The sequence below is a fragment of the Takifugu flavidus genome, chromosome 7 (assembly GCF_003711565.1).
Source record: "Takifugu flavidus isolate HTHZ2018 chromosome 7, ASM371156v2, whole genome shotgun sequence".
Lineage (NCBI taxonomy): Eukaryota > Metazoa > Chordata > Actinopteri > Tetraodontiformes > Tetraodontidae > Takifugu > Takifugu flavidus.
This window is the reverse complement of record NC_079526.1, coordinates 15,863,940-15,887,221: the sequence shown is the minus strand read 5'-3', so window position 1 is coordinate 15,887,221 and position 23,282 is coordinate 15,863,940. Positions and strand designations below refer to the sequence as shown.

The following is a 23,282-nucleotide window of genomic DNA, read 5'->3' as shown; positions in this document are numbered from 1 at the left end:
GAGGACATTGGGCCAGAAGAACTGCTGGTCCAGTTCGTCTTCTCCGTCAGCGACCAGCATGGAGGCACCGTCTCGGGCGTCACCTTCAACATCAGCGTCACCCCCGTGGACGATGAGGCACCAGAGGTCTGATGATGTCATCTGTGTGTGTAGAGGGTCTAGCAGAGATGAAGTCCTCCATGTTTGTACAGGGGAAGCTGAGGGGCAGGAGGGCTATGTAGTTCCACAACCTCCAGAGGTCCACTAGCAACAATTCCTGGTGTTGGTGGCATCATGAGATAAAGTCCTGCATGTGTGGACAGTCGCTGAGCTCAGTGTCTCTGGCTTCAGGACCTGGGCTTCATGTCTTTAGTATTTGTTGTAGTTCATCCAGGGTTAAAATAACATTTTTAAATGAATCCCTGTAATTCTTTTGGATGGAACTCTGAACTCCATCCATGGTTCTATACCAGGGGTGGGCAAACATTTTGATTCGTGGGCCACAATGGGTTCTAACATTTGACAAAGGGGCCGGACCAGATGGATGGATGGATGGAGTGCTTTGGTAACCTCACCTCATTGGAGAAAAAATACACATCTTGGGATATGGAGAAAACATGTGCTTTAATTTTAAATGAAAATGAAGAGAAGCATTACAACAAAATATCTGACTTTGGAATGAGTCTTAAAACACTTAAAATCAAATTAATAAAATGTGCCTTTTTAAAAAAAATTAATAACCATTTCTATTTTAAAGCACTGAAAGTTCTGTTATCCTTCAGGATATCACCATCACTCTCCTCCTGACCCTTTTTTCTAGTGGGAAAACACCAGAATTGCAGTGAAAATATAACATTAACAAGGTTTATTCATTTAATTTTTCAAGTTTGGCGGGCCGGATTAAAACGTTTAACGGGCCGCGTGTGGCCCCCGGGCCTTAGTTTGCCCATGCCTGTTCTATACACTGATGAATATTTGGTTGGACTACACCACTTCAGGAGCCCTAACATCTGTGGAGGCACGATGAAGACATGAATCTCTTCCTCTTTACCGTGGTTGGGCAACCAAACTATTTCTGTCATCCTCTGTCAGGCTTTCACCAACTTGTTGCGGGTGGAGGAGGGAGGAGAGGCGTTTGTGACTGAGGAGCATCTCCTGGTCAGGGACCGGGACACCCGGGAGGAGGTCCTGGTGGTGGAGCTTCAGAGTATTCCTCACCATGGACGGCTGGAGCTACAAGGCCAAATACTTCATCAGGGAGCTCGATTCAGCCTGCAGGACCTCCGAGGACTCCGTCTCAGGTCAGCCAAGGTGTGGGGCTTCAAAGATGGCCGCCGTGTCTCCTTCACAAGACAAAAATGAAGTCAAAGCACTTGAATCAAGTGTGAAGGACACAGTCTAAACATCAAGCTGAACTCCTGCAGAGCACCAATCACTGCTAAAGTGTCGCTTTCCTGAAATCAAAGATCTTTTTAGGTTCCATATTTCTGAATGGATTTTGGTGTAACTTCCTGTCCTGTCACATTTTAGCTAATGGCCAACAGTAGTTACCTGCTCTGCTGTGTATCGTAACCATGACAACAGATTTCTTTTTGGTCTTCTATCAGTGCTGTGGTAGCACCTCTCAAACTGCATCTGTGATTGGTCGACACGGAGGATGGTTGTTTTGTTGCAGGTACATCCACGATGACTCCGAGACTACCGAGGACGAGGTGGATCTGAAGGTCACGGACGGCGTTAACTCTGCAGCTGTGGTCCTGCTCATCCAGGTGGGTCTAAGGGTGGTTTCAGCTGGGTCTAAGGGTGGTTTCAGCTGGGTCTAAGGGTGGTTTCAGTTGGGTCTAAGGGTGGGCACAGTAGAAATTCCTGCTAATAAATAATTTCATTATCAAAATTTTAAAAATGTATCTCTTCTCACCTCTGCAGGTTCTACCAATGAACGACGAACCCCCTCAGCTAGGGGGAAGTCTGCGTGGAGAGCTGAGTGTTGAGGAGGGGGGTCGAGTCCAGGTGACGGTGGAGTACCTGTCAGCTACCGACAGGGACAGTGACGACTCCAGACTGACCTACATGCTGGCCCGAAGTCCAGGTGAAGGGCAGCTGCAGAGGGGCGGACAGGTGGTGGACAGGTTCTCCCAGCAGGACCTGATGCAGGGTCTGGTCTTCTACGTCCACACAGGTGAGCGGGCAGAAGCATCACAGATGAACAACCAGAACCGAATCCTGATCCACCCAACGGTTTTGTCTCAGGAGGAGAGATTGGACCTGAGTCCATCTGTGACACCGTCACAGTAATCATCTCTGATGGTGAGACAGGAGAAACAGACAGCTGTTGCCATGGAGACGCTCCACCACCACCCGTACCTTTGCATGGAACACTTCCTGTGTATGACCTCAACATCACGATACTTCCTGTAAACAACCAAATTCCCTCCGTCGTTCTGGGTAATTTCATTTGCATTTGTGTATTTTGTCTTCTGTTTGATCCTGAATCATTTTAATCTAAATCATCACAGCAGTGAATTAAATATTCGTATGAGGAGAATCTGTTACCCCCGGGGTCACGAGGTCACAAGGTCACGAGGTCATGGCTGCTCTTGCATCGTCACCTTCAGCAAATCTGTAGCAAAAATAACTTGTTGTGTAGAAAAGTGAGGGACAGTTGAAGATTCTGAGTCCAACACACACACACACACACACACACACACACACACACACACACACACACACACAGGAAGGGCTTCTCACTGGTGGAATCAGAGCCAAAAAGCAGGATTTGCGGAGCTCCTGCAGTTATCAGTGAGACCACAGAACACTGGCAGGATCCAGTTTTTGACTTGATGATTCCGAGCTGAAGAAATTTGTTGCTCTTTCAAGGTTATGAACGGTTCCTCTCCTCAGATGTTCGGTTCCTCTCCTCAGATGTTCGGTTCCTCTCCTCAGATGTTCGGTTCCTCTCCTCACTCTGTGGTTTCAGCACACGGGTGAAGGTGGCTAAGCTAACCTCGTTCTAGAACAGCCAGTCTCACCCTTGTGGGAGGGAAGGAGCGCTCTCTGCTGCTGCCCCCACGCTCTGAAACGATCAAATGATTCTAAACTTTGGTCGGAAATCAAAACTATGAAGAAGAATTTAATTCATTTTGTACATTTTGGCTTCACGTTCCACATAGAACAACTGGTCGAATCACATTGAGCATCACATTTAGCATCACAATGCTCAGGCCGAGCTAATGAGGTTTAGCTACCACATGTGTAAAGTTAAATCTGCCTATTGTCTCCTAAACCTATATAAACACACGCTTGGGCAGGATTATGGTGTGTGTGTGTGTGTGTCCACATTGTTTCTTCTAATTAATTAGCCATGTATAATGCCAGTAAAAGCATTAGCATAAGCAAACTCCAACAAGAGAAAATCAGGTTCTCTGATTATGGAAGGATGTTTGTTTATCAGCATCATCCAGAGCTGTCCATCATTCACATTCACACACACACACACACACACACACACACACACACACACACACACACGCAGCAGGATTCTCTGCAGCACTCTCACCTTCCTGTCATCATATCTGCAGGGGAGTCTGTGTTGGTGGTGGATGAGGGCTCCTCTGTCAGTCTCTGTGGGGGGGTGTTGGGGGCCACAGACCGTGACAGCGCCCCTGACCACCTGACATTCCACCTGGAGACTCCGCCTCTGCATGGATTCCTGGAAAACATGCAGCCATCAGCTGGCTCAGAGAAGAGCAACGCTGGAGTCCGTCTGGGTGTGTGTGTGTGTGTGTGTGTGTGTGTGTTTAGGGTTTCTTGGGGGGGTGTCAGGTAAGAAAACACCTGACCTTTTTTTCTTCCCAGAATCCTTCAGTCTTGTCCACCTCACCTCTTGTTTAATCAACTACACCCAATCGGAGTGTAAAGGGGTGGAGCCAACGGTGGACCAGCTGACCTTGAGCGTGAGTGATGGGCGACATCGCTCCCCCCCCGTTACCTTCTACATCATCATCAATCCCACCAACGATGAGATGCCATCACTGCTTTTCCAAGACTTTAACGTATGTTTACCGTGTTTTCCTCTCAACAACGGTGCTTTCTGATGTTGACGCAGTCGTGAAAGTGTGACGTGGCCCCTGCAGGTGAAAGAGGGCGGGGTCAGGGACCTGACGCTGGCGCTTCTAAATGCCTGGGACCTTGATGCTCCCCCAGATGTCCTGACCTTCACCGTGCTGGAACCACCAGCTCACGGAAGCCTGGTGAACAAAACTGGTGAAACAGAGATGAAGCACGACAGAGAGAAAGGGGCGGAGCTTCGACTGAGGAGCCCCCACATCACCTCCTTCACTCTGCAGGAGCTCCAACAAGGTGAGGAGAGGAGAGGAGAGGAGAGGAGAGGAGAGGAGAGGAGAGGAGAGGAGAGGAGAGGAGAGGAGGAGAGGAGAGGAGAGGAGAGGAGAGAGAGGAGAGGAGAGTTCACTGTTACTGTTCACTTTTACCTGTTACCTGATACTGTTCGCTCTTACCTGTTCGCTGTTACCTGTTCGCTGTTACCTGTTTGCTGTTCGCTGTTACCTGTTCGCTCTTACCTGTTCGCTGTTACCTGTTCGGTGTTACCTGTTCACTGGTACCTGGTTGGTTGTCACTCAGACTTCTCACCTCCTCCTCTACCTGCAGGAGCAGCATTTAGGGGCGGGCCGATCTCTGAGAGGGCTGAGCCTCTGGCACACCTGCAGCTCGTTCTGCCTAAATCAGCCTCCTACTTAAGCTCTGCCCTCTTTGTCTCTGGTGCCAGATTGTTGCACTTGCTGCAGCACCTAGCTCCAGTCCTCAGAGATCTCCAGCCCTTCGCCTCGCGCTATCCCTCGCTAATCTCCAGAGTTGTAAGTTTGTCGAGTGCCTTGTCACTGTTTTTCGTTTTTTCTTTTTCCCGACGGTTTTCTCCCATTTCTTGGTGATTTTAGTTCATTGTTTCTGTCGCTACTTTCCTAGAGTTTTTGTTGTTACTTCAATCAATCATTCATTGTGAGGACTGTCTCCCCTTGCATTGTTGCTGGCAAAAAAGGACCTTTTGCTTTTCATTCTGCATCTGGGTCCTGGCCTCCTTAATTCGCACGTAACATCGCTTTTACCTTTTCGCTGTTCACTGTTAGCTTTTAACTGTTCGATGTTACTTGTTACCTGATACCTGTTCGCTGGTCGCTGTTACCTGTTCGTTGTTTCCTGCTCGCCGTTGGCTGTTACCTTATACCTGTTGGCTGTTCGCTTTTACCTTTTTGCTGTTACCTGTACGCTGTTACTTTTTCAGTGTTTGCTGTTGCTTTTTTGCTGTTCACTATTTGCTTTTACCTGTTTGTGACTTGTTGCTGTTCACTGTTCGCTTTTACCTGTTTGCCGTTACCTTTTCACTGTATCCTGCTCGCTGTTACCTGTTTGCTGTTCGATGTTGTTACCTGATACCTGTTTGCTGTTTGCTGCTACTTCTTCGCTGTTCGCTGCTACTTGTTCGCTGCTGGCTGCTACTTGTTCGCTGTTACTTGTATGCTTTTCACTGTTACCTGTTTGCTGGTCGCTGTTACCTGTTCGCTGTTAGTTGTATGCTGTTACTTGTACGCTGTACACTGTTACTTGTACGCTGTACACTGTTACTTGTTCGCTGTTCACTGTTACTTGTTCGCTGTTGGCTACTACTTGTTCGCTGCTAGTTGTATGCTGTTACCTGTTCGCTGTTAGTTGTATGCTGTTACCTGTTCGCTGTTAGTTGTATGCTTTTCACTGTTGCCTATTCGCCGTTACCTGTTTGCTGGTCGCTGTTAGTTGTACGCTGCTTGCTGTTAGTTGTACGCTGCTTGCTGTTAGTTGTACGCTGCTTGCTGTTAGTTGTACGCTGTTACTTGGACGCTGTTAGTTGTATGCTTTTCACTGTTGCCTATTCGCCGTTACCTGTTTGTTGTTCGCTGTTATTTGTACGGTGTTTGCTGTTGTTAGCTTTTACCTGTTCGCTGTTACTTCTATGCTTTTCACTGTTACCTGTTTGCTGTTCACTGGTCACTGTTACGTGTTCGCTGTTACTTGTACGCTGAACACTGTTACTTGTTCGCTGTTCACTGTTACTTGTTCGCTGTTGGCTACTACTTGTTCGCTGCTAGTTGTATGCTGTTACCTGTTCGCTGTTAGTTGGACGCTGTTAGTTGTATGCTTTTCACTGTTGCCTATTCGCTGTTAGTTGTACGCTGTTACTTTTTCACTGTTCGCTGTTACTTGTATGCTGTTCACTGTTACCTGTTCGCTGTTACTTGTACGCTGTTCGCTGCTACTTGTACACTGTTACCTGTACGCTGTTCGCTGCTACTTGTACACTGTTACTTGTACGCTGCTGTTTGCTGTTGTACACTGTTACTTGTTCGCTGTTGGCTGCTACTTGTTCGCTGTTCGCTGCTAGTTGTATGATGTTACTTGTTCGCTGTTCACTGTTACTTGTTCGCTGCTACTTGTACACTGTTACTTGTACGCTGTTAGTTGTATGCTTTTCATTGTTGCCTATTCGCCGTTACTTGTTCGCTGTTAGTTGTACGGTGTTTGCTGTTACTTGTTTGCTGTTACTTGTACGCTGTTCGGTTTTACCTGTTCGCTATTACTTGTACACTGTTCACTGTTAGTTGTACGGTGTTTGCTGTTAGTAGTTCGCTGTTACTTGTTTGCTGTTACTTGTACGCTTTTCACTGTTGTTCGCTGTTACTCCTACGCTGCTTGCTGTTACTAGTTCACTGTTACTTGTACGCTGTTAGTTGTACGCTGTTCGCTGCTACTTGTTCGCTGTTAGTTGTTCACTGTTACTTGTTCGCTGTTACTTGTATGCTTTTCACTGTTACCTGTTTGCTGTTACTTGTACACTGTTACTTGTTCGCTGTTCGCTGTTACTTGTATGCTTTTCACTGTTACCTGTTCGCCGTTACCTGTTTGCTGTTCACTGTTACGTGTTCACTGTTAGTTGTTCTCTGTTCGCTGCTACTTGTACACTGTTACTTGTTCGCTGTTGGCTGCTACTTGTTCGCTGTTCGCTGCTACTTGTACGCTGTTAGTTGTATGCTTTTCATTGTTGCCTATTCGCCGTTACTTGTTCGCTGTTTGCTGTTCGCTGTTACTTGTTCACTGTTCACTGTTACTTGTACACTGTTAGTTGTTCGCTGTTACCTGTTCACTGGTAGTTGTTCGCTGTTTGCTGTTAGTTGTACGCTGTTTGCTGTTAGTTGTACGCTGTTTGCTGTTAGTTGTACGCTGTTTGCTGTTAGTTGTACGCTGTTTGCTGTTAGTTGTACGCTGTTTGCTGTTAGTTGTACGCTGTTAGTTGTTCGCTGTTACTTGTTTGCTGTTGTTCGCTGTTAGTAGTTTGCTGTTACTTTTTTGCTGTTCGCTGCTACTTATACGCTGTTGTACGCTTTTACCTGTTCACTGTTACTTGTACACTGTTCACTGTTACCTGTTCGCTGTTACTCCTACACTGCTTGCTGTTAACTGTTTGCTGTTACTAGTTCACTGTTACTTATACGCTGTTCGCTGCTACTTGTTCGCTGTTACTTGTACACTGACTATTCGCTGCTACTTGTTCGCTGTTAATTGTACACTGTTACTTGTACGCTGTTCGCTGTTACTCGTACGCTGTTTGCTGTTCGCTGTTACTTGTATGCTTTTCACTGTTACCTGTTTGCTGTTACTCGTACACTGTTAGCCGTTCGCTGTTACTTATACGCTGTTCGCTTTTACCTGTCCGCTATTACTTGTACACTGTTACTTGTTTACTGTTAGTTGTTCGCTGGTAGTTGTTCGCTGTTTGCTGGTAGTTGTTCGCTGTTATTTGTTCGCTGTTACTTGTCTGCTGTTACTCGTACGCTGTTTGCTGCTACTTGTACGCTGTTAGTTGTACGCTGTTAGTTGTACGCTGTTCGCTTTTACCTGTTCACTGTTACTTGTTCACTGTTCACTGCTACTTGTTCGCTGTTACTCGTACGCTGTTTGCTGTTACTTGTACGCTGTTAGTTGTTCACTGTTACTTGTTCGCTGTTACTCGTACGCTGTTTGGTGTTCGCTGTTACTTGTTCACTGTTCACTGCTACTTGTACGCTGTTCACTGCTACTTGTTCGCTGTTACTCGTACGCTGTTAGTTGTACGCTGTTAGTTGTTCGCTGTTAGCTGTTCGCTGTTACTTATACGCTGTTACTTGTTTAATGTTACTTGTACGCTGTTCGCTGTTACTCGTACGCTGTTTGCTGTTACTTGTACGCTGTTGGCTTTTACCTGTTCGCTATTACTTGTACACTGTTACTTGTTTAATGTTACTTGTACGCTGTTACTTGTACGCTGTTACTTTTTCCACTGTTCGCTGTTACTCCTACGCTGTTCGCTGCTACTTGTTCGCTGCTACTTGTACGCTGTTCGCTGTTACTTGTTCATTGTTACTTTGACGCTGTTTGCATTTACCTATTCGCTGTTACTTGTTCGCTGTTACTTGTTCGCTGTTACTCGTACGCTGTTACTCGTACGCTGTTAGCCGTTCGCTGTTACTTATACGCTGTTCGCTTTTACCTGTTCGCTATTACTTGTACACTGTTACTTGTTTACTGTTACTTGTTCGCTGGTAGTTGTTCGCTGTTATTTGTTCGCTGTTACTCGCACGCTGTTCGCTGCTACTTGTACGCTGTTAGTTGTTCGCTGTTTGCTGTTACTTTTTTGCTGTTGTTCGCTGCTACTTATACGCTGTTAGTTGTACGCTTTTACTTGTACACTGTTCACTATTCGCTGTTACTTGTTCACTGCTACTTGTACGCTGTTCGCTATTACTTGTACGCTGTTAGTTGTACGCTGTTACTTGTTCACTGCTACTTGTACGCTGTTCGCTCCTACTTGTACGCTGTTCGCTGTTACTTGTACGCTGTTCACTGCTACTTGTTCACTGTTACTCGTACGCTGTTTGCTGTTACTTGTACGCTGTTACTCGTACGCTGTTTGCTGTTACTTCTACGCTGTTGGCTTTCACCTGTTCGCTATTACTTGTACACTGTTACTTGTTTGATGTTCTTTGTACGCTGTTCGCTGTTACTTGTACGCTGTTACTTGTTTGATGTTCTTTGTATGCTGTTCGCTGTTACTTGTACGCTGTTAGTTGTTCATTGTTACTTGTACGCTGTTACTTTTTCCACTGTTCGCTGTTACTTGTATGCTTTTCACTGTTACCTGTTACTCGTACACTGTTAGCCGTTCGCTGTTACTTATACGCTGTTCGCTTTTACCTGTTCGCTATTACTTGTACACTGTTACTTGTTTACTGTTAGTTGTTCGCTGTTAGTTGTTTGTTCGCTGTTATTTGTTCGCTGTTATTTGTTCGCTGTTACTTGTCTGTTACTCGTACGCTGTTCACTGTTACTTGTACACTGTTCACTATTCGCTGTTACTTGTTCACTGTTCACTGCTACTTGTTCGCTGTTCACTGCTACTTGTTCGCTGTTACTCGTACGCTGTTTGCTGTTCGCTGTTACTTGTTCACTGTTCACTGCTACTTGTACGCTGTTCACTGCAACTTGTTCGCTGTTACTCGTACGCTGTTGCTGTTAGTTGTACGCTGTTAGTTGTTCGCTGTTCGCTGTTCCTTATACGCTGTTGGCTTTTACCTGTTCGCTATTACTTGTTCACTGTTACTTGTTTAATGTTACTTGTACGCTGTTACTCGTACGCTGTTCGCTGTTACTTGTACGCTGTTAGTTGTTCGCTGTTACTCGTACGCTGTTAGTTGTTCAGTGTTACTTGTTCGCTGTTACTCGTACGCTGTTCGCTGTTACTCGTACGCTGTTGGCTTTCACCTGTTCGCTATTACTTGTACACTGTTACTTGTTTAATGTTACTTGTACGCTGTTCGCTGTTACTTGTACGCTGTTAGTTGTACGCTGTTACTTGTACACTGTTAGTTGTTCATTGCTACTTGTACGCTGTTCGCTGTTATTTGTACGCTGTTAGTTGTAAGCTGTTACTTTTTCCACTGTTCACTGTTACTTGTTTGCTGTTCACTGTTACCTGTGCGCTGTTACTCCTACACTGCTTGCTGTTAACTGTTTGCTGTTACTAGTTCACTGTTACTTATACGCTGTTCGCTGTTACCTGTTCGCTGGTAGTTGTTCGCTGTTAGTTGTTCGCTGTTACTCGTACGTAGTTCACTGTTACTTGTTCACTGTTCATTGTTAGTTTTACGCTGTTTGCTTTTGCCTATTCGCTGTTACTTGTTCACTGTTACTCGTACGCTGTTTGCTGTTCACTGTTACTTGTTCGCTGTTACTTGTATGCTTTTCACTGTTACCTGTTACTCGTACACTGTTAGCCGTTCGCTGTTACTTATACGCTGTTCGCTTTTACCTGTTCGCTATTACTTGTACACTGTTACTTGTTTACTGTTAGTTGTTCGCTGTTCGCTGTTATTTGTTCGCTGTTATTTGTTCGCTGTTACTTGTCTGTTACTCCTACGCTGTTCACTATTCGCTGTTACTTGTTCACTGTTCACTGCTACTTGTTCGCTGTTAGTTGTACGCTGTTCGCTTTTACCTGTTCACTGTTACTTGTACACTGTTCGCTGTTACTTGTTCGCTGTTACTTGTACGCTGTTCACTGTTACTTGTTCACTGTTCACTGTTACTTGTTCACTGCTACTTGTTCGCTGTTACTCGTACGCTGTTTGCTGTTATCTGTACACTGTTACTTATATGCTGTTCACTGCTACTTGTTCGCTGTTACTCGTACGCTGTTAGTTGTTCACTGTTACTTGTACGCTGTTCGCTGTTACTTGTACGCTTTTACCTTTTCGCTGATTACTGTTACCTGTACAGGTTACTTATACGCTGTTCACTGCTACTTGTTCGCTGTTACTCGTACGCTGTTAGTTGTTCGCTGTTACTTGTACGCTGTCAGTTGTTCGCCGTTACTTGTTCGCTGTTACTCGTTCGCTGTTACCCGTTCGCTGTTACTCATACGCTGTTTGCTGTTACTCGTCCGCTGTTTGCTGTTACTCGTCCGCTGTTTGCTGTTACTCGTCCGCTGTTTGCTGTTACTCGTCGCGCTGTTTGCTGTTACTCGTCCGCTGTTTGCTGTTACTCGTCCGCTGTTTGCTGTTACTCGTCCGCTGTTAGCTGTTACTCGTCCGCTGTTAGTTGTTCACTGTTACTTGTACGCTGTTCGCTGTTACTTGTACGATTTTACCTTTCCGCTGATTACTGTTACCTGTACAGTGTTACTTATACGCTGTTCACTGCTACTTGTTCGCTGTTACTCGTACGCTGTTAGTTGTTCGCTGTTACTTGTACGCTGTCAGTTGTTCGCCGTTACTCGTTCGCTGTTACCCGTTCGCTGTTACTCGTTCGCTGTTACTCGTTCGCTGTTACTCGTTCGCTGTTTGCTGTTACTCGTCCGCTGTTTGCTGTTACTCGTCCGCTGTTACTTGTTCACTGTTCGCTGTTCACTGTTACTTGTACGCTGTTCGCTGTTCACTGCTACTTGTACGCTGTTTGCTGTTACTTGTTCGCTGTTACTCGTACGCTGTTTGCTGTTACTTGTTCGCTGTTACTCGTACGCTGTTTGCTGTTACTCGTACGCTGTTACTCGTACGCTGTTACTCGTACGCTGTTCGCTGTTACTCGTACGCTGTTCGCTGTTACTCGTACGCTGTTACTCGTACGCTGTTCGCTGTTACTTGTACGCTGTTCGCTGTTACTTGTACGCTGTTCACTGTTACTTGTACGCTGTTCACTGTTACTCGTACGCTGTTCACTGTTACTTGTTCACTGTTACTTGTTCGCTGTTACTCGTACGCTGTTTGCTGTTACTTGTACGCTGTTTGCTGTTACTTGTACACTGTTAGTTGTTCACTGTTACTTGTTCACTGTTCGCTGTTACTTGTTCGCTGTTACTTGTACGCTGTTCACTGTTACTTGTTCACTGTTCACTGTTACTTGTTCACTGCTACTTGTTCGCTGTTACTCGTACGCTGTTTGCTGTTACTTGTTCGCTGTTACTCGTACGCTGTTACTCGTACGCTGTTACTCGTACGCTGTTACTCGTACGCTGTTCGCTGTTACTCGTACGCTGTTACTTGTTCGCTGTTACTCGTACGCTGTTACTCGTACGCTGTTCGCTGTTACTTGTACACTGTTCACTGTTACTTGTACGCTGTTCACTGTTACTTGTTCACTGCTACTTGTTCGCTGTTACTCGTACGCTGTTTGCTGTTACTTGTACGCTGTTAGTTGTTCACTGTTACTTGTTCACTGTTCGCTGTACTTGTTCGCTGTTACTTGTACGCTGTTCACTGTTACTTGTTCACTGTTCACTGTTACTTGTTCACTGCTACTTGTTCGCTGTTACTCGTACGCTGTTTGCTGTTATCTGTACACTGTTACTTATATGCTGTTCACTGCTACTTGTTCGCTGTTACTTGTACGCTGTTAGTTGTTCACTGTTACTTGTACGCTGTTCGCTGGTACTTGTACGATTTTACCTTTCCGCTGATTACTGTTACCTGTACAGTGTTACTTATACGCTGTTCACTGCTACTTGTTCGCTGTTACTCGTACGCTGTTAGTTGTTTGCTGTTACTTGTACGCTGTCAGTTGTTCGCCGTTACTTGTTCGCTGTTACTCGTTCGCTGTTACCCGTTCGCTGTTACTCATCCGCTGTTTGCTGTTACTCGTCCGCTGTTTGCTGTTACTCGTCCGCTGTTTGCTGTTACTCGTCCGCTGTTTGCTGTTACTCGTCCGCTGTTTGCTGTTACTCGTCCGCTGTTTGCTGTTACTCGTCCGCTGTTTGCTGTTACTCGTCCGCTGTTTGCTGTTACTCGTCCGCTGTTTGCTGTTACTCGTCCGCTGTTTGCTGTTACTCGTCCGCTGTTTGCTGTTACTCGTCCGCTGTTTGCTGTTACTCGTCCGCTGTTTGCTGTTACTCGTCCGCTGTTTGCTGTTACTCGTCCGCTGTTTGTTTGCTGTTACTCGTCCGCTGTCTGCTGTTCGTCCGCTGTTTGCTGTTACTCGTCCGTGTTTGCTGTTACTCGTCCGCTGTTTGCTGTTACTCGTCCGCTGTTTGCTGTTACTCGTCCGCTGTTTGCTGTTACTCGTCCGCTGTTTGCTGTTACTCGTCCGCTGTTTGCTGTTACTCGTCCGCTGTTTGCTGTTACTCGTCCGCTGTTAGCTGTTACTTGTTCGCTGTTACTTGTTCGCTGTTACTTGTCCGCTGTTCACTGTTACCTATTACCTTTTCACTGTTCACGGTTTGCTATTCACTGTTCGCTCTTACCTGTTCGATTTTCACTGGTCGTTGTTACCTGCTCGCTTTTAGCTGTTACTCAGACACAGGACGGTGACACGTTCCTGGACACCTGTTGTAGGAACTGTTTACAGGAACAGTCATAATAGGTGTACAGTCTGACGAAACACACCTGATGTGAAACCCCTGCACCCCCCACAGATATGAGGATCATATACACACATGATGGCACGGAAACCTTGAAGGACGCCGTGACTCTGCAACTGACAGATGGCGTCCACACAGTCCAAGCCAGAGCCCAGGTCACCGTCCTGCCGGTCAACGATGAGGAACCACGACTGCTCAGGTACACACACACACTCACGTACACACAAACACACACACACTCACAGACACACCCACACTGACTTACCTTTGTGTTTTCATCTTTCACACCTTTAATGTGAAACCAGGCAAAATGTCCTTTTGTGGGTGCATGAATACACGTACACACACACAGCCACCCATGTACACACACACACTAATGCACCCAATGTTACACACACACACCCAGTCACACACGTACACACACATCTTTTCATATTGAATGAGTGAATTTTCACCCCTGACTGCCCTCGGCCCCCCGTCACCGTGTGGGGGGGCTTTGATGCGGGACGAGCTGGTTCTGTCGGGCCGTCCAGGCAGAAGGAACACGAAGATCTGGCAGATGTCGCCTTCCTTGTTTTCACTTTCCAGCAGGACCGACGTGGCGTCTTTGCTCCTGCGTGGGTTTTATTTCCGAGTGAGGAAGCAGCCAGATGGTTGCTGCTGTTGTCGGGGCGACGCCTCCATCCCATCAGAACCCCACACACCCTCTCTGTGCTCCTGGAACAACATTCAGGACCAACGTGGCCAAAAATCAAACATGTGACGTGTGATTGTGGTTTAGATTTGACGTGACCCCGCTCACGCACCTTCATCACCCACCGTCATCGTCACCTTTGACCCCACCTAAACCCTGATCTGACCTCTGATCTGCAGAAACGCCAGGCTGGAGGTGGAACCTGGTCAGCGCCGGGTCATCTCCAGTGCCGTCTTGCAGGCCGAGGACCTGGACACCCCCCCTAATCTGGTCTTCTACATCCTGAACACAGAACCAGGCTTTGGGAACCTGCTGCTGAAGGTGAGAGCAAAGACCTGAAGGTCAAGACCTGAAGGCAGACCTCGGGGTCCCCCCTCCAGGAGAAACCTGATCCTCCTGGTTCCACCACGACACAGCAGCTAAGGCTCACCTGGACAGGTGACACCACAGATGTCCCATCATAGACTCTAAATAACTGTCCATCTCCAAACGTTCTGAATCACCTCTGCATCCATGTGGAACATCTGATGCAATGATTGTGATAAAAGGCCTCACCTGACCTAGTCACCTGTGTCCCCTCCACCTGTGTCCTCCTCCCATTCTTGTGTGTTTAAACGTTCTCAACTTTGATCCAACTGGTCCTCGTGTTCTTGGACCAGTTTGCTGGTGATACACCTGTGGGATTTGTTGGCCTGATTTCAGTGGCTCACCTGTGCTGTGGTTCTGTTATTGATTGACACACGTTCCTCAGACACAGACGGGTTGGATGGAGCTCTCCTCGGCTCAGAACTTCACCCAGGACGACGTAGACCTGAACCGTCTGTGGTACCAGCACGCCGCTCCCGCTGCCCGTGGGTTCAAAGGTCACGACAGCTTCAGCTTCAGCCTCAGCGACCTGGACAATGAAACACCTGCTCAGAGCTTCTTCATCTCCATCAACAGGCCACCGAAAGGTCAGAGGTCACATGAGAGACCGCCTGACGCCTGTACTTTTGTTCTCATGGTTACTTCATCACGTGAGCCACAGGTGACTTGGTGCTGCTGAGCAGGGCAGTGCATCTGGTGGAAGGTCAGCAGGTCATCCTGAATACCGACGTCCTGATGGCGGCGGACGCGGCGAGTCGTCCGGAGGAGCTGCTCTACATGGTGACGGCGCCTCCTCAACACGGCCTCATCCACGCCGTGCAGCATCCCGGCGTCCCCCTGCGCTCCTTCACACAGCTGCATGTGGCCGCACAGCGAGTCTGTTACACCCATGACAACAGTTACCATGGCAACAGGGACTCCTTCAGGTGTTACACACATGCAAATACACACATTATAACACTTTATTTGACTATTACGGACTTCTGTTACGTGTGTGTGTGTGTATGATGAATGGCCATTTTGAGTACCGGACACAGACGGGCAAATATGGCCGACATCAGAGCCAGATGTTACACTAAGGTGTGTGTGTGTGTGTGTGTGTGTGTGTGTGTGTGTGTGTGTGCGCCCAGAGCACTTTGTCAGCTGCAGGGCTGGAAGGCAGATTGTGTTGGCAGGAAAGAGGACAACACACACATCCATGCACACACGCACACACACACACTCTTTCATTGAACGTGTCTTTATCCCTCTGACTCTTGTCAGTTTTGTGGTGACCAATGGCGAGACGTCCCGTGTCGGCGCCGTCCTCTTCACTGTCGAACACCGTGACCGTGTCTTTCCCACCCTCCAACGCAACACTTGGCTCCGCCTACCAGACGGGTCCACGGAGACCATCACCGCTGACCACCTGCAGCTGACTGACCCCGATACCGCCGCCGCCAACCTGACCTTCGTCATCACGCAGCTCCCGCGTCACGGGAAGCTTCTGTTGAGGGGGGTCCCGATGTCCTCGCCAGAGACTTTCACCCAGAGAGACGTGGACGAGATGAACGTCTCTTATCAGCACGACCAGGACGGCTCAGAGGACGTGGACAGCTTCTACTTCCTGCCGAGTGACGGGAGCAACAGAGGATTCCTGGAGTTTGGACAGCTGAGGGAGAAGGCCGCCATCTTCAACATCCAGGTGAGACCTGAGGTTTGCTGGTGGGCGGAGCCAGCAGGAGACGTTCAGGTGCCAACTGACCAGGATGAAAAACGGGAAGCAGAAGGAAACTCGGCTGAAAGTTCCCCAGCTCACACAGAGGTCCACGTTTGCCCTCTTTAAGTGTGCAGGTTTAACTTATATATTAGGACAACCAGGGCCACAACAACAAAGGTCAAAGTGTACCTAAACATGTACTTCAAAGTGGATTTAAACATATACTTCAAAGTGGACATCAAAGTGTAGTTACTTTTTATAAAAGCTGCATTTGATGACGTCACAAATAATTGTTTTTTTAATTGCTGTTTTTTTTTTATTATTTTTTTTTTTTTTTTTTTTTAAAGATGCTAGAACATTGTTTAAAAAAAATGACAATTACTGGTTCAATTTTCTAAGGTGAACATCAAATCTAATCAAAATGGGGAAAATATGGGATATTTATATATAATATATGAGAGCCCTTTGTTAAAGATTTGTGCTGCATGTGATTGTTAATAAAGTAGCGCATGTTCATCTGAGCAGAGTGATGGTGACATCTAGTGGCCTAATGTAGGAGGCGAGGAGGCGAGAGGGGAAGGGGGGGAGCAGGGACGAGGGGAAGAGGGGGACATGGTGTCCCCCTGCTGGTCCTGTAGTCCGCAGCCGTCTTTCTTCACGTTTTGTGACGTCACCTTAATGCTGCTGCAGTAAAGATCTAAAGATCTCAGGTGTTCTGGACGTCCCCTCTGACTCAGGTGAACCGTTTGGACCGGAAGCCTCCTATTCTCACCACCAGGGGGAGCCCCAGCACGGTGGCTGCCCTGGGCGGTGGTCGTTTTGGCGTCTTCATCACCTCCCGACACCTGCGGGCGTCCGACCCTGACAGCCCCGCGGCAGCGGTGGAGTTCGCCGTCCTCAGACCGCCACAGTTTGGCCACCTGGAGAACGTGCAGACAGGTGAGGCTTTTGACAGGTGAGGCTTCCTGTTTGAGCCCATTGGCAGGTGGCGTTCCGCTTCAGCGTCCTCCTTCCGTCCCCAGGAGCCCACATCAGAGGACGCTTCACACAGCAGGACGTGGACCATCGCGCCGTCGTCTACGTCGTCCCTCCTGAGGCGGCGGTCACAAACGACAGCTTCCGGTTCCGCCCCACCGATCCGGCGGGAAACTCTGCGTCACCTGACATGTGGGTTCGTCGGGTGTTTTTGTGACGCGTTGATTGTTGGCGCGTGTCTGTTGCTGATCTCTGTCCTGCAGACTGGATCTGTCCTGGTCTCGGGTCCAGCTCTCTGCCACCTGTTACAGAACCTGTGAGTCGGCCGCAGAACTTCAGGTCCAGATTGAACGCAGTGGGAAAAGTGCCGAGCCAGCATTTGTGGCCATCCAGGTAGGAGCAGCTCCTCCCCCAGGCTGCCGGTGTCGACCCGCCGAAGCTCAGTCTGACGTCTGTGCAGGTGGAGGACGGAACCGCCAAAGTGGGCAGGGACTTCAGCCACAGCAGTGCGGGACTGGTCCAGTTCGACCCGGGTGAGTCTGAGTAACGAAATGATCGAGAATACTGGGTCTGGACGGGAGCTTCTTCCTCACGTCGGTTCCATGAGAACATGAAACCCGTCTGGACCAGGCTGCCCTGTCGAGGTTCTGGTTGGACTCGGACCGTAAATTTAAAACGTGATAAATGATGTTTTCTTCTAATTCAATACATTTTGAGTCCTGTCACACCACCACTAATTTCATGACTTCCTGTTTTTGGTCCAGGGGTCAATGTAAAAACGTGGAGCATCTTCTTGGTTGATGATGGTCTGGAGGAGAACCACGAGACGTTCGATGTCGTCCTAAAAACTCCGAGAAACGCCGTCCTGGGACAGCGGACATCTGCCAGGGTGGAGATCATTGACCCCCGAGGAGGTTAGAAACAGGAATTCCACTCATGGTTTGAAACAGAAAAGCCTCATGGACTCCATCTGTGCCAGGACGCTGTGACACAGGTGACCTGAAGGATCTACTGGCTCCGCCTCCTGAGGAGACCGAAGACCGCGTCACAAACATCGAGGCTGAGCTTATGTTGGAAAACCAGCATCCACCTCCTCAACATCACCAGCCTTTCCAGTTCTACCATAAGAGAAAGCTGCGAAACCGGGAGGCTCACAGCCACTGGACCGGGAGGACCGGGAGGACCGGGAGGACCGGTCCTGCACATGGAACACTAACGGTTAGAGTTTCACACTCCTGGACTGCATGTTGCCTTTATTCATATTGATAATGTCGATACTAAGCTGTGAGCCCCATGTTCCCCGACCGGTTCCTCTCTTGGTGTGTGCTGATCTCGGGTTTGTTCCCAGACAGAGAGGGCTGGAGATGCTCCAGGCTGTTATAGGGGCCGTTCCTCCTGACAGAGACCTCCAGCAGGACTTTACCTTCAATGAGCATCGGATGGACCATCCGGCACCAGGACACAAACCAGAGATACACCAGCAAAAGGTTAGAAGAACCTCTGAGTGTTGCAGCCTGGCTGGACTTCTTGTGGTTTTCACTGCATGTTTGTGTCTCGTTAGACAGAGAAGTGGTCCAGCAGCTCCTGTCCTCACCGCTGGACCCACCACAGGGGGCGCTGTTTCATGCTCAGCACATCTGAGGCCAGCTGGGCCAGTGCCAGAGGACCTGCTCGCTGAGGTGAGGAGGTCTCAGAGAGGAGGAGAGGTCCTGACAGAGGGGGTGGGGCCTTCACTGAGGGTGGGGCCTTCACTGAGGGTGGGGCCTTCACTGAGGTGGGACCTTCACTGAGGGTGGGGCCTTCACTGAGGGTGGGGCCTTCACTCAGGTGGGGCCTTCACTGAGGGTGAGGCCTTCACTCAGGTGGGGCCTTCACTGAGGGTGGGGCCTTCACTGAGGTGGGGCCTTCACTGAGGGTGAGGCCTTCACTGAGGGTGAGGCCTTCACTGAGGGTGAGGCCTTCACTGAGGGTGGGGCCTTCACTGAGGGTGGGACCTTCACTGAGGGTGGGACCTTCACTGAGGGTGGGGCCTTCACTCAGGTGAGGCCTTCACTGAGGGTGAGGCCTTCACTGAGGGTGAGGCCTTCACTGAGGGTGGGGCCTTCACTGAGGGTGGGACCTTCACTGAGGGTGGGACCTTCACTGAGGGTGGGGCCTTCACTCAGGGTGAGGCCTTCACTCAGGTGGGACCTTCACTCAGGTGGGGCCTTCACTGAGGGTGGGGCCTTCACTGAGGGTGGGGCCTTCACTGAGCCGAGACTTAAATCGACATAAAATCACTGCTTTGGTTCCAGGAATGTATTAAAACATCAAGTGCTGCAGGAAGGTCGTGTGCATCTACAAAAAGAGCCTCATCGGTCAAACTGAACATTGGTGGATGATTCCACAGGACTGAAACAATCAAAACAAGGCCAAAAGTCTTTTTGGGTGTTTTTATCCAGTTCAGCCAACACAGCGTTCAAAGGCAAAAATCCTGAGTCATGCAGGTTCGCTAACAGTAAAACTCATTTGTTACTCATTAGCTCCCTCAGTCGTCTCTCATCAACTAATCATTAACTGTTTATGATTTTCAAATTATGATAACAAGTTTCTCAAGAACTAAACAGTAACTAATGAGAAGTTACTCGTTTCTTGGTAAATAACCAGCAGGTTTTCTACATTTTCCATACAATCATTTATTGTTCATTACTTCCTCCACACAGTTCAAATAACTCATCCTTAACTACTCCGTATCATTTAATGAGTTACTTGATTAACTGACCATTAAATGATTAGTTACAAATGAGTTTCTTACTAACTAGTCACTATAAATGGCCTTTAAGTAGTGCTAAAATACTCGTTCATTACTCATTAATTTTCTTGTGATTAATCAGTAGTCTAAAAAGACAGGTGGGGGAGGAGTCCTGACAGGTGGGGGAGGGGTCCTGACAAAGAGGGGTCTTTATAGGTGGGGGAGGAGTCCTGACAGGTGGGGGAGGAGTCCTGATACATGGGGGAGGGGTTCTGCTCTTTGGTGTGATTAAATGAAACATCTAAACAGAAGTGGATCAATAATGGATCCTGTGATCAGCTCCAACAGCAGCCTACCCAGCATCGGATCCAGGCGGGACATGAGCTGGCTCTGGAGGTTTGCAGGGCGGCGGCCATTTTGGATCGGTGAGGCGCCACACCTGGTTGGTTCAGAGCAGAAGTCACAATCCAGAATCAGGTCGTTGCATTCTGGTCTGATTCCCAGGTCTCTCTGGAGGTCCCGATGGCTGGATGTGGACTGACGGACAGAAGCTTTCCTTCTCCAGACTGAGTGTGGCGCCGTCACCACGTGGCTCTGACTGTGTGCTGGTTCAAAACCCCAGGACCTGGATCTCCACCAGCTGCGGGTCCGAACCTCATGTGTTTGTGTGTTCAGCAGTGAAGTGACCGCAGACACGAATCACACGTCTCCTCCGTTTTATTGTCATCGTTTCTGAGCTTGTTCGCTCAAATGTCAGATCAAAGTCAAGATTCTGGAACATTTCATAACCATTAAAGCTTCGGTCACGAAACAACGCAAAAGTCTGATGCATTAATAACCATTAACGACTCAATCATGAAGCGAGACAAGAGTTTGGACTGTCTGGTTACATGGGTGTGTAGCTGCGATAAGAATTAAGCAGCTGACACATCAAAGATCTCAGCACGTTATTGGTCCTCACTACTCTGCTAAACCCGGATCAATTATCACCACACGATTCATTAACTGTTGCCGGGTTATAAATTTTAAACCTTTTCAACATTAATCGTTAAAAGCTTCGTCTCCTGAAGCTGGCGAGCCAAAGGGGCCTGGAGGTCACATGGCCGTCACCTTCTCATCGGCGCTGAAGGCAACGTTGGCGTAAGCGTTGTCGATTCCTTTGCTGCTGTCGGGACAAACAAACCCTTGGGTCATTGCGCGATAATAATGTCGTCACATTCTTGTAGTTCTGGATCTACTTTCTGTGGACTACGCTCCACAGGTGTGTGTGGTGCACCTGAGTGTGTTCAGGCTGGTGTCGTACGTTGCTTCACTCCTCCTCTCGTCCGACTCCACGTCCTTGTAGCTGCAGACAAACGTTAAGAAGATTGGTGTTAAACGTGAACACGTGCGCTCATTGAGGGGGGGTGTCTGGATGAGGACGCTGCCACGGGGAGGTGCTCTTTTTGGGGTTTGGTACCTTGCTCGAAGGCCCCTCAGCAGCCCCTTCCTCACACCGCTGCTGCACCAGTACTCACCTGGACTTCCCACACCAGGCTCTGTTCACCAGTAAGGCGACAAAGGCGAGTAAGAGGAAGCCTGCAACGGCGATGATGCCGGTCAGCCACTGTGGTAGTGCACGTTCAGCCTGAGACCCCCCTGGGACATAACACACACAGAGGTCAGAGGTCAAATATCAGAGCCTGCAGCAACATCTGCACCTGAAAGAGTCACAAACATCTTTCCAATATTCTCAAAGTTGGAGTGAGCTAACATGTAGCGGTAGCCACAGTGACAGTAACGGCTGTAACAACAGCAACATTAGCAACAACAGCAGTATCACCAATAATAAGCTGTAACAGCAACAACAACGGTAACGGCAGCAGCAACACCAACCAACAACAGTAACATTAACAACAACAGCAGCAGTATCACCAATAATAAGGTGTAACAGCAACAACAGTAACATTAGCAACAACAACAGTAACATTAGCAACAACAACAGTAACATTAGCAACAACAACAGTAACATTAGCAACAACAACATTAGCAACAGTAACAACAACAGTATCACCAATAATAAGCTGTCAAAGGTCCCAACAGGAAGAGTCGCATCTTTAAATGTGCAGTTTCAGATCTTGTTGCAGGAAATTAAAGAGCTTCCTGGTTGGCAGCTCTTTATCAGCCAGGACGGTTCAATCAAAGTTTAAACACGGTTCTGAAAGGCATCAAAGCGGTGCCAGACTGGATTTGGACCAGAAAAAGCAGCGCTCGAACTGGTTGTTGCTGGCTGAGGTACCGGTCCCTGTCTGAGCGGTACCCGTCTGAGCGGTACCTGTCTGAGCCGCCACGGTACCCGTCTGGGCCGCTACGGTACCCGTCTGAGCGGTACCCGTCTGAGCGGTACCTGTCTGAGCCGCCACGGTACCCGTCTGAGCGGTACCCGTCTGAGCGGTACCTGTCTGAGTCGCCACGGTACCCGTCTGAGCGGTACCTGTCTGAGCCGCCACGGTACCTGTCTGAGCGGTACCCGTCTGGGCCGCTACGGTACCTGTCTGAGCGGTACCTGTCTGAGCCGCTACGGTACCTGTCTGAGCGGTACCCGTCTGAGCGGTACCCGTCTGGGCCGCCACGGTACCTGTCTGAGCGGTACCTGTCTGAGCGGTACCCGTCTGGGCCGCTACGGTACCTGTCTGAGCGGTACCTGTCTGAGCCGCTACAGTACCTGTCTGAGTCGCCACGGTACCTGTCTGAGCGGTACCTGTCTGAGTCGCCACGGTACCTGTCTGAGCCGCTACGGTACCTGTCTGAGCGGTACCTGTCTGAGCCGCTACGGTACCTGTCTGAGTCGCCACGGTACCCGTCTGAGCGGTACCTGTCTGAGCCGCCACGGTACCCGTCTGAGCGGTACCCGTCTGAGTCGCCACGGTACCTGTCTGAGCCGCTACGGTACCTGTCTGAGCGGTACCCGTCTGAGCCGCCACGGTACCTGTCTGAGCGGTACCTGTCTGGGCCGCCACGGTACCCGTCTGAGCGGTACCTGTCTGAGCGGTACCCGTCTGAGCGGTACCCGTCTGAGCGGTACCCGTCTGAGCCGCTACGGTACCTGTCTGAGCGGTACCTGTCTGAGCGGTACCTGTCTGAGCGGTACCCGTCTGAGCCGCCACGGTACCTGTCTGAGCGGTACCTGTCTGAGCCGCCACGGTACCTGTCTGAGCGGTACCTGTCTGGGCCGCCACGGCCGCAACCATCAGCAGCAAACAGCAGATCTCGGCCCGGTTCTTCATGGTGGATTCGCTGGAGGATCCAGACGACTGGAGACGTGAGGCGTCGCTGCGGCTGATTATGTCCGCAGGTGTTCTCAGGTGAATCATAAACACCTGTGTTAATGTTTAACTCTTTGTTTGTTATCATACCAGGAAGCGCA

The 23,282-nt window shown here is 48.9% G+C and overlaps 2 protein-coding genes across 21 annotated transcripts in view; one reads left to right on the top strand and one right to left on the bottom strand.

Moving 5' to 3' along the window:
• The window catches only part of frem1b (Fras1 related extracellular matrix 1b), a 26,710-nt gene extending 6,013 nt beyond the window's left edge, over positions 1-20,697 (top strand). The window contains 24 exon segments of the mRNA XM_057037512.1: positions 1-126; positions 1,072-1,280; positions 1,655-1,748; positions 1,906-2,158; positions 2,230-2,424; positions 3,558-3,746; positions 3,835-4,031; positions 4,113-4,338; positions 13,466-13,610; positions 14,285-14,426; positions 14,857-15,058; positions 15,133-15,397; positions 15,735-16,155; positions 16,908-17,109; positions 17,193-17,337; positions 17,409-17,538; positions 17,606-17,678; positions 17,910-18,059; positions 18,125-18,363; positions 18,498-18,632; positions 18,707-18,803; positions 18,806-18,824; positions 20,216-20,301; positions 20,381-20,697. The exon segment at positions 1-126 is cut by the window's left edge and continues 42 nt beyond it. Of these exon segments, the coding sequence (XP_056893492.1) occupies positions 1-126; positions 1,072-1,280; positions 1,655-1,748; positions 1,906-2,158; positions 2,230-2,424; positions 3,558-3,746; positions 3,835-4,031; positions 4,113-4,338; positions 13,466-13,610; positions 14,285-14,426; positions 14,857-15,058; positions 15,133-15,397; positions 15,735-16,155; positions 16,908-17,109; positions 17,193-17,337; positions 17,409-17,538; positions 17,606-17,678; positions 17,910-18,059; positions 18,125-18,363; positions 18,498-18,632; positions 18,707-18,803; positions 18,806-18,824; positions 20,216-20,301; positions 20,381-20,562 (4,122 nt within the window). The 3' untranslated portion in view covers positions 20,563-20,697.
• On the bottom strand, positions 20,576-23,282 carry LOC130528303 (small integral membrane protein 24-like). 20 transcript variants are annotated; one of them, XM_057037488.1, is made up of 6 exons: positions 23,028-23,282; positions 22,816-22,859; positions 22,371-22,479; positions 21,394-21,514; positions 21,153-21,221; positions 20,576-21,041 (listed from the first exon to the last, which is right to left on the bottom strand). In XM_057037488.1, exons 1-6 carry the CDS (start codon positions 23,227-23,229, stop codon positions 20,972-20,974), a joined length of 615 nt encoding a protein of 204 aa, XP_056893468.1. In that variant the 5' UTR covers positions 23,230-23,282; the 3' UTR covers positions 20,576-20,971. The 20 variants fall into 20 exon arrangements, with proteins under 20 accessions (XP_056893468.1, XP_056893470.1, XP_056893471.1 ...); XM_057037490.1 differs by having other exon boundaries at positions 22,443-22,508; positions 22,809-22,859; positions 23,028-23,280; XM_057037491.1 differs by having other exon boundaries at positions 23,079-23,280.